Source organism: Astatotilapia calliptera, chromosome 19 (assembly GCF_964374335.1).
Source record: "Astatotilapia calliptera chromosome 19, fAstCal68.1, whole genome shotgun sequence".
Classification (NCBI taxonomy): domain Eukaryota; kingdom Metazoa; phylum Chordata; class Actinopteri; order Cichliformes; family Cichlidae; genus Astatotilapia; species Astatotilapia calliptera.
In genome coordinates, this window is record NC_137440.1 from 28,332,214 (window position 1) to 28,342,977 (window position 10,764).

The window sequence follows — 10,764 nt, forward strand, 5'->3', positions numbered from 1 at the left end:
GTTATTAGTATTGATGTTGCATAGTTTGTCCACTAGTGGCCACTCACACAACTGGAGGAAGGAACACATAAGCTGAAGTAACCAGTGATTTGTTGTGACAATAAAACCATTTTTAAATTCACTTTTATATGATCTTATTGAGGACTCATGAGTAATCTGTTTATGTTTAGTGTGTCTAAACACTGGCGGATCGCTTTTTAAAATCCCGAAAATATCAGCTAGTCTTAAAGATCCTGTACCAGTCAGGCGCTAGAAATTATAGGAATTTTGCGTTATACTTTGGCCGGAGTAATACAATAAATAAATATGGGCATTAATACCAAATCTGTAAAAATAATAAGTATTCATATCAAAGTATAAAATATTTGTAAAACCCAAGTAAAACTAAACATTTTCAAACAATAAAAACTACAAACTCCCAAACAAAAAGTCAAAACAAAATAAAAACTAGTAAGATAATATAAAAGTATAATAACTCATATTGGAAGATTAGAAAAAACTTTGGATGGCCTTAATTTTTACTTTTATATTCTGATCATAGGGTAGGAATTTGTTGTACAAAACACTAAAAAAATAAGAATTAAAGCACTTCTTAAGTCAAACTGGAGTACCTAATGAAGTGGTCGGTATGTGTACATGTTTATCGCGGGCTTGGTCTCGCGCCTCCCTGACGTCACTTCCCTATACACGCGAGGTTTGTGCTAAGGGCAGCTAACAAACCAACTGACAGCCGAGAACGTTCACTGAGCTCTGTAGCTTAGTCAAATTAATGCGAGGAAAACCCAAGTGACTATCCCCGCGGTAGATGCCGGCTCATTTTTTCGTCAGCGGTTTAAATGCTGTGAAAAAGGCTGGTCTGTTGTTGACATCCATAACGAGCACGGATGTGTCGCCAGCCTAACCACAAACGCTTCGAGCTAGCCTAACTTTCTCACGGAAGTTTTCCACCTGGTATGCTTTTCAAGCATTTGCTCACTGTGACGCGGCGTTAGGCCGGACTTAAGTCTGTTACTTAAGAGATTGCGATGAAGCTCCAGTGTGATGTCGAGGTGGTGAATCGGATGCTGCCGACGTTTGGGATGAAAAGTCGAGGCAAAGGGACGAGAGCAGTGCTCTCTATTGGAAAGCATTTGGACAAGACGACTCAGCGCAGCAACATCTACTTGATGATCTGCACAGCCAAAGACAGAGCCGGATCAAAGTACAAGGTATTTTACTCCTTACTTTAAAAGCTATTGTACAGCAAGTACTATCTGTTCAGTCTGGAGCTAATGTTTATCTCTGGGTGTGGTGCGTCTGTTTTTATTTGGTCCCTAAAGTAAGCAAATTACAAGATGATTAAAGCTAATTATTTTATTTAATTTACTCAATTTTTCAAAGTACATTTTAAGACCAGAAACGTGTAATTTAGTTCTTCTGGCGTCTGTTTGTTATGTCATGGATGGCATGAGAAGTGAAGTGACGCTATCCCATCATGCCTTGCTTTTCAGACACTCAGGGGGAAAAGTAAATAAATATATAATGAAACCCAACGGCACGGCTCTAAAAAGTTAATAACTTACTAAATCGTGAAAACTATCAGTTGATCCGGCGACTCAGCATTGTTTAGAATATTTAATAAAGTAAAATATACTTGAAATGTTACGGTGTTGTGCCAAAAAGTGATCGCTGATGTTTATGTGTTTTTAAAATCTAATATCTTTCCTTAAGTTGATGAGTAGACTATAGTCAACTGGATTTAGTAAGGGGGTATATATAAAATAGAGAAATTACCTGTTTTGCTGCTCTCTTTATGACTCTGTTCTGTATTATAGTGGCCACCTACGATATCTTTATAGAACTAGTATGTTATATTTGTTACAATTTCTGCTCTCCTCTTGTTTAGACCTGTTTTGGTAAAAGGCATTTTTAATGTCAGTGACACTTTTTACCTGGATAAATGAAAGATATAGAAAAGCCACTTTGCCAAAAACATATGACATAATTTTTGACTCAAAGTGTATTTATATCATTAATGAGAGATATGTTTTAGATGTGTTTGACAGATTACACCCTAACAAGTCATTTAAGACAGTTTTAATACCAGAAAACCACTGCCTGTGCTGTTTATTGGTCAGTGAGAACACACAGACCTTTTCTTTTCATTTTCAAGCTCCAGCAGCTAATATATTAATCATTTAGTTTATTGATCTATGACCAGTTTTCATAGTGAGTTAAAGATTGGATCATTTTTCAAATAGAAATTCACTAGTTCCTGTGCACACACACTAAATGATATTTAAGAAAAAGAAAAAAAAAATCCCAAATTTACCTAAAGAACAAACATCAGGAAAATCTCACTGGAAAGTACTGCTGGAGTTAATCAGATCTGCCTTTTAAAATATTCATTATTTTTCCAATAGTGACCTAAACTGGAAACCCTCGTCATATTGTTTTCATTTTGTCAGCCTCTGATGTAAACGTTTGCAGCTGTTGTCACCTAGCTGTTGAATGTTGAAATTCAGTATTCCAGTCTTAACTTGCTTGATGCACCACCGCCCTGAAGTTGTGTAATGTTTTTTCCCACCGCTGAAATTTGACCATTTATTTCTCTTCTAGCTAAAAGGCAACATAGAGAAGTTCTTCACTTGGTTTGTGGAGGAAGGCAAGGCCACTGTGAGATTAAAGGAACCTGCTGTTGACATTTGCTTGAGCAAGGTATGACATAGAGCACACCGTGACTGCAGTCTTAGTAAGGAGTATACAACTGAAGACCCTGAATTAAATTAGAAGATGTATGTACATTACAAGAGTGAAACAAATTGTTTTGCATTAACTAACTGTCCAATTCCACTGTTACATGGTTGTTTATTGAGCTTTTAGTCAGCTAGTTAATAAAAGTTTGACTGTAACATGTAATTTTTACATTGTTTTTACATTTCTCACAGCAGAGTGATGTATTTTATGAGGATGTTTAAACTGTAATATTAGAAAAATACACAAAACCTGCTTCAGCCGCCTAAGCAGTCTTGTTTGAGTCTGTGTAATAGGAAAACTCAGAGGACAGAAGACACTTTGTTTGATTAACAGGCTGTTGTTGGATGTGCCTGGAATAGTCTTAGCCTTATTCTTTTAGTTGGTGTTCAGATTTCTGAGAACACTGAAGAATGAATATAAACACAGAATTCAAGCCAGCAAGTAGGCTTAGCTTACTTCCCTGTCATAGGATCATGTCACTGTATTAAAGCCCCCTCCCCGCTCACTAAGTACCTTGCTAAGAGTCTAATTTTGCATTGTAGTGCTGGCCCTTGGAATGGTTGTTCTCTTTGTCTGTCCTGGAAAAAGAACTTTATGTTCTCTGACTCATTTGTCAACCACAGACACACACACACACACACACACATACACACGTCAGTTTCAACCCCAGTTCATGCCATAGCAGAGAGCTTAGATGACTTATTGTTTGTTTTTCTTATGTTGCACAGCCCTCCGAGGTGTTTAACGCGTCACACTCTTAGAAAGCACACAGCTTCTCACAGGCTTTTAAATTGAGCAGGTAAACATGGAGAAATGTGTAAACCAAACCTCGGTTAACCTGCTTGGCCACAGTTTTGTAAACATTCTACTTCTCCTACAGTAAATGGATTAAATTACCTGTCAGTGCACTGTACAGGTGCACAAACCTGTCTCCAACTCCTCTATTTTCTATCCAACCGACAATCTCTCACTCCCAGCTGCATATAGTCCATCCTGTTCATTCAAAAGAAGTATGTCAGAGCATTCTAGGTCAGGGAATCTGGGTTAGATATTTCAGTGAATCTAGTCATGCACCACAGCGACCTTTGAGGAGCCGTGAAACTGCTGTTTCCTGTTAATCCACTGATCCAGAGTAACTGTATTTATCTATCTCTAGGCCGACTCCAACAGCTTGAAGAACTTTCTCTCGGCGGCTCGTCTGGCAGACAGAGGGAGTGACACGAGCAGCCTTCCTCTGTCCACACTGACTCCTGTTCGCGCCAGAGACGTAGAGCAGCCCAAGAAGAAGCTCGCTATCGTCTCCAAGAAGGATTACCCACTCACCTCCAACTTCCCTCACTCCCTGGAGCAGCTGCAGGTGTCGTACTGCAAACTGTCACGCGTGGACATGCGAATGCTTTCACTCAAAGGTAAATTGATAAATAAAATAAGTGAGTCAAGTTGGTTAAAGGTACCATGTCTCCTTGTCTATGCAAATCCAATAATAAATAGTTGGGTGTAGCTCCAAGTCACACATGGGGAAAAAGCCATTTCAAGACCCCAGACTCCTAAAAAGTGAAAATTTGTGTGTCAGAGTAGACTCTGCTCTCTAAGCTGAGGTGTTTCTGTTTGATTTTTTTCAGCTCTGCGCAAGCTAGACCTCAGTAACAACCATATCAAGAAACTTCCTGCCACCATCGGTGACCTCAGCTGTCTTTCCGAACTCATCCTTCACAATAACCACCTGGAAGCCTTCAGCGAGGCACTCTGTCTGTCCACCCTCCAGCGGACCCTCCAACACCTGGACCTCAGCCAGAATCGCTTACAGACGCTCCCTGCTCAGTTCTGCCAGCTCAGAGAACTCGTGAACCTTAAACTGGACGATAACGCACTCCTGTGTTTGCCGTTCCACATCGGCCGACTCTCGAAGCTGAGGTTCCTGTCCGCGGCACACAACCAGCTGACTGTACTGCCCGGTGACTTCCGCAAGCTGAGTCTAGAGAACCTGGACTTGTTCGGAAATCCATTCATCCAGCCCAACCCTCTGGACCACAAAATGCAGCTTACATTCCCACTTCCACTTCAGGAGTTGGCCTCCAGAGCCGTGGCCAATCTCAGGTTAGATTTACATGCTGCTCTGCATCCAGTTTAGACCTCACTGTGGTTCTCTAGCAAGTATAAAACTCATTAATCCTTTATTCTTTCTGTCACTTTACAGAATCCCATATGGACCTCACCTTATCCCTGCTCACTTGTGTCGGGACCTCAAAATAGCCAAGACCTGTTACTGCGGTTGCATCTGCATCAGTTTCTACATCAAGACTGCAGTGAGCATGAACCTCCACCAAGTCTCTCACACAGTTGTGCTGGTGGATGACATGGGAGGCACAGACGCACCGGTGGAGCAGCACTTCTGCTCGCTTTCCTGCTACTCCGAATTCTTAGACAACTCCCTCCAGAGAGGAACCAGATGAGGACGGAGACCTATTTGATCGAAAAACATTGCCGCCTAGAAACCTCTGTGCACGCGCATGTGTGCGCTGCAGTAGGTAGCATTGTGGGATACAGTCTAAGAGTACGTGAAGAGGAAGCTGCAGTGGTAAATGGCTTTGCCGTAGTTTCCTTATGCTGCCTTTGTGTGAAAAGACAATATTAAATTTGTTGTGTTTTTAAAAAGAGCTTCAAGCTGTTTGTTATATGCTTACATTTATGTTCTGAGGCAGTTTCCGTTTATCAAAATGGGCTCTGAGACAAGCATGAATATGTTACCTCTTGCTCCATCTGAAACAGAGTGGCACTTACTGTACGTTATGATAGCAGGCAGCACAAGACCTTGTGTTGCTGGCAAGTCTCTTAACAGTATTTTTTTTTCCTTCCTTGTGTTTAAAGAGACTGCAGGTTCACCCACTGACCTACTTCCATCAGACAGGGGAATTACAAGATTAGATAAATTTCCTGAAAACAGTGCCTCAGGGTCAATGACTAACAACCAAAGGGAGGTGCTTTTTACTGTGCAAATGACCCACAATTTTTACATATGTGAAAGATTAAATAAAAGTATTCATTGTCATGTCTTAAGTACTTTATTCTGTTGGATCCAAATGATTTATTCCCCATTTTTGTCACAAGTTTGCATGAAATCAGCAAAAAAGGAACGTCAGGTTTTTAAAAATTACGAGCAATGTTTCTGCATCCTTCACAGCACCATCAGTCCAGCTCGTACATTAGAGTGTTTAGGAAGGTGAACCCAGCTGATGATGTATGATCACTGATTACTATCTCATTTCCATCCTTATCAATTTCCCTCAGTAATACAGGTGGAGGCTTGTTACGTTGTAAGACTGGTGAGATTTGCTCCGTCTGCAGGTCATCTTCATCCATTTCCTGCTTTGCTGAGCCTACAGTGACGTCTTCAGAGCAGAAGGTGACCCGCTGGCCCGATTCTCCTCCACTTGATGTCTTCACGTTACGTGTTGGATGCGTATCCTTGGACTTCACAACCCTCTCAGAAGTGTCGCACTCATCCATAGCTGTTTTTCTGGCTTCGTCACTGGATGTCTGGTTCTGAAATGCTGCATCTTGTTCCATCTGGCACAAAATTGATGAAAGAAGAGGAGAGAAAAATCAGTAGTTTGTAGAAACTTGTACCAACAAACTGAATTTTACAATTGATCTCACCTGCGCCTTTCCTGCTACATTTGCTTTTTTCTTTTCAGTCTTTTCTTGGATATCTGAAGGTTTCATTTTGGATGCCTCCTCCAAACTAGAGGCCAGATTTACATCTTCCTCTCTTATTGCACCATGGGATTGTTCAGTGGAGATTAAAATGTGCTGATTTTCAATCACAAGGCCCTCATCATCAGCCACTGGGCCTCTTTTCAGGGCAAAAGCTTCACACAGAGTATCATCATCCTCTGCTGCTCTGTCGCATCCACCTTCACTTGACTTCTCATCTTCATTCTGATTACCTTGTTTTGCCCATTGCTTCTCCTCTTTTAATTTGTCCTCCTCCTGCGCTTTTCTGCCTTCGTGACCTTCAGTTACTGTTTCCTCCTCCACATGTTCCTGGCCCTTCTTCCATTTTGCCTCATCTGCACCGATCGCCTCTTCCCTAATTTGTTCTCCTTTCTCTTGAACTCCGTCTTCCTCTTTTTCACTATTTTCCCCCCCTTTCTCCTGCATGGGATTTTCAGTTTGTCTTTCTTCCTTTAATTCAGCCCCTTTCTGTAGCTCCTGCTCCCTCTTCTCCCCTTCCCTGTTTTTCTGTTTGTCTTCTTCTTCAACCTCACTTTTGTCCTCCTCGCTCTCATCACAACTTGCACTCTTATTGTTGGCCATTGCTGGCCCTTCAAATAAATCAGGAGGCAAATTATGAGGAAGAACAGGCAGGGTGACGATGAGCTGTCCTCTCTGTTTGTTGAACTTGGCCTCTCCTTTGTCTTCATCCACGGGGTAGGCTAAATGTAGTTCCAATCTGTAGGCTGGTTTCTTGGTCTCCAGCAGCAGTTGCTTCTCTTTTACTTCAAGGCTTGTGTCTTTGACAGATTTTAGAAGAGGCAAATCAACAGTCACCACAATCTCTTTGGGCCTGGGGCTTTGGGCTGAGTCTCTAGAGCATCTAAAGTCCTGGAGATCAATAAGTGATCGATACTTTACTGTATAGTTCGGCTTGGTTGGCTCTCTGGTTTTCAGTAAGCTTTGAGGTTTAGAATCAGTACTGTTTTTTGTTGTTCTTGGTGCCTCTGTGGGCTTTGATTGTGTGCTCGGTCTTTCTTCATCTGGGTATGGAAAGGCAAGGGGGTCTGGAGGGTCTGAAGACTCCTTGGCTTTGAATCCAGGTATGGCTTTTCTTATAACACAGGGCTGTGGGGTGCCTTTGTATTTTGTTTTCATTTCTCTCATGTTCTTTTTGTCCAGAGTCACTTTAAAAGTGCCCTGGATTCCCTGGATAGCTATACTGTCCACCATTTCCAGAAAGCTCTTGTTTTTGCTTGCCATGCGGGTAGTGTCAGGGTGGAAAACAACATCATAAATCATCATTTTGTTACCTTTAGGATCTGTGTCCTGCCTCCCAGGGTGCAGACTGTGAGGCAAGGACCAACACTGACCTCTGCGGCCATTCTCCGACACAACCCACTTAGATGAAGGCTTCCCAACTTTATCACTGGCGCAAATGTTGATGAAACATTTCTGCTTGCCGTCCACGCTGGTTTTGATGGCCCTAAACGGTTCCGGGTGGATAAACTCGACGGTGTTGCCTCGCTCCTGCTCCAGGATTTTGATCCCTTCTTCGTACATTTTCCTGTTCTCGGGGTCTGATATTTCTTGGGTGTAATCCCGGAGCATTTCCCGGAATTTCTCGTCTTTGAAAGCTTTCGTAAACCTGTCGACTTCATACGCTGTCAAGTTGAGCTCTTTGAGCTTCTCCCCGAGCTCCATGCTGACACTGGGAGAACAGAAGCGCTAAGCTGAACGTAGCTCGGAGGACAGAAAATGGCCTCAAATTTCCGTGACTTTTAATCTTTGGATAAAATAAAGAGGTGAAATTCAAAACACATTTATCACCTGGTCTTACTAATGTGAAAGATACGCGATATATTTTTCTTCTTTAGGTCCAATAATAGACGGTCCAGCGACAGTGTAGCGGAAGCAACAGTTGTGTTGATGTAACTATAGCAACGACAGGACGGCGCAACCAAAAATACCGACTGATAGGCCCCCCCCCCCTTTTTTTTTTTTTTACGGATTAAAGGTTAAAATCCAATAATAAACAATAATAAATGTCGTCATTTAACGAATGAATACCAAAAAAATGAAATATGAATGAGAATATGAGACACTTTTAAATCCCATGTTTGGGAAATTATTTTGTTAGAGCAGGTGAAGTCATGATGAAATGTGCTAATAATATTAATATCATTATTATTTTATTATCTTTTTATTACTGTGTTACACAATGTGACAGCATGCGGTATCAAAGGCTCGCTATATCTGTCTTAATCAGTGTATTCAGTTTGTTGATGCCACAAGTTCCAACTATGGCAAAGTGCACTGCCTTCCCATCATTTTGCTTCACGTGTACATGTTGAAGGACCTCAGCTTCCTTAGGAAACTCAATGTGGACACTACTCTTCTTATAACAGCCTTTGTGCTGTTCTTTCAGTTCAGCCTGTTGTCAATGTAGACACCCTGGTACTCATCCAGTGTGCTGATGTCCTTGTGCTGAAATGTGCACCGTCTCTCTGATGTTATTTCCATTCAGAAGCTGATGATTCTTGCCAGACCACTCTATCCAACCAATGTGGAAGTATAAGAGTATTTCTGTACATGGCACGACTTGGAGTTGTACTGGAAGGCTCAGGTGTAGAAGGTGAACATGGATGGAGACAGCACACGCTCCCTGTAGAGTCCCCGTACTGCACATCACCAAATCAGACAGAGAAGGTAGTCAGAGATGGTAGATATGTTTTCTGATATTACTACCAATTCACTCCCAAATCTCTTAAACCCAGGTTTGTAACAAAATTGTGTGCAAGCGAGTGACTCTGAATAGGGTTCATAGGCACAGGGTGTTACCTAAAAACACACTGGAAGAGACTTCATCAAAGAAACACCAGATGGACTTTAGTATTAGAGCATTGCAGAAAACATTTCAAAGTTACATTAAAAAATTCCACTAAACTGCTGACCTTAAATGTGTAACAACGTAACGAAATTGCAAAATTTTATTTTAGGTTACAAAACAACATTTACGTGTGTCAAGGTTTGTCTTCCTATTCTCTTCTACAATGAAAAATTCCACAAACATGCCACTGCTACAGTTTTTTAAACAAATGTTTTCCTGACCTTTAATAGTTTAGTCTTTACTGTCATTTCAGAAAAATCTTAATTAACATTTTGATCATTTTTAAAATATGATCTGTTCGGAACTGTGATTAAGGAGACATTGTATAGTAGATACAATTGGTCCCAACAATAACTCCCAGTAATACCTAAAATCTCGTCATTAGAGCATGCCACCTAATCACAACCTATGAATTAAACAAACTCTATTAATTAAAGCTTTAAGCAAATAAATTTGAATAAAATGCATAGTACAAATAATCAATTAGCTACCCTTGAACTCTATACAGTATACTTTTTAATTTCTACTCATTATGTTATCATGTTAATGATGACATAATGGGTAGGCCGCTATTTGTGAAATATCCTTTTTTTTCTTCTTGTTTTCTTGTTTTTTGTTTTTATATTCCGGGCGTGTTTTTTCCATCGTTGCAAGCAATAACATTACACAGTCCCACCAGCAGGTGTCTCCGTAGACCACAGTTCAGGTGGAACTCAGCCAGTTAGTATATCGGTTAGTAAGGCAAATGGGCGGGTGTGCGAGCGAGAGAGGTGATTGGTCGCACCCCCAGCAGTTCCTGTTCCTCACTGTGTGATTGGAAGGGGTGGACTGTTACTAGGTATGGGACCACTGCTTATGAAACTGCGTGTGTGTGAGAGAGAAAGCGGCATCACAAAGAGACAGTACATCTTTATGATTCATAAAAAAATAAAGTTCTAACAGTTTCTCAGAACTTTGCACGAAAAAAGGTCAGGCATGTGACTTTATTCTAAACACCAGTCCACATATGCTAAATACACCAGGGACATTATAATGAACTTAGTAGAGTATTATGCAAGAGCTGTAACTCGTGCCCTCCTTGCTCCCATGTGACAGATCTGAATGTGCTCAAATATGCTTCTAATGAACTCCAATACAGAACAACCAACTTGCCTGTCTGTTCTGACTCATCTGGCTCTGTCTCTGAGCTAATGAACAGGACGCGATGTCCCCAGATGGATTTGCCAAAAGAGCTTTTATAACACCCAGAAAAAAATCATTCAACCAGCAGGAAGCTACCCACAGGCCAGTCAGCACATTTGAAAGAACATGAGTGAGCTTCAGTTGAGGGCGGTGGCGGTAGTGGGAGTCAGCATGACACACACACACACACACACACACACACACAGGATGTGGGCAGGCACCACTTTTGTGTATTTGTGCGT

The 10,764-nt window shown here is 41.3% G+C and overlaps 2 protein-coding genes across 2 annotated transcripts; one reads left to right on the forward strand and one right to left on the reverse strand.

Moving 5' to 3' along the window:
* Positions 1-679: 679 nt before the first annotated feature.
* lrr1 (leucine rich repeat protein 1) lies at positions 680-5,785 on the forward strand. Its single transcript, XM_026152463.2, has 5 exons — positions 680-1,208; positions 2,599-2,697; positions 3,893-4,145; positions 4,359-4,833; positions 4,934-5,785. Exons 1-5 carry the CDS (start codon positions 1,026-1,028, stop codon positions 5,187-5,189), a joined length of 1,266 nt encoding a protein of 421 aa, XP_026008248.1. The 5' UTR covers positions 680-1,025; the 3' UTR covers positions 5,190-5,785.
* dnaaf2 (dynein axonemal assembly factor 2) lies at positions 5,783-8,386 on the reverse strand. Its single transcript, XM_026152462.2, has 2 exons — positions 6,394-8,386; positions 5,783-6,303 (listed from the first exon to the last, which is right to left on the reverse strand). Exons 1-2 carry the CDS (start codon positions 8,152-8,154, stop codon positions 5,923-5,925), a joined length of 2,142 nt encoding a protein of 713 aa, XP_026008247.1. The 5' UTR covers positions 8,155-8,386; the 3' UTR covers positions 5,783-5,922.
* Between the last annotated feature and the right edge of the window lie 2,378 nt (positions 8,387-10,764).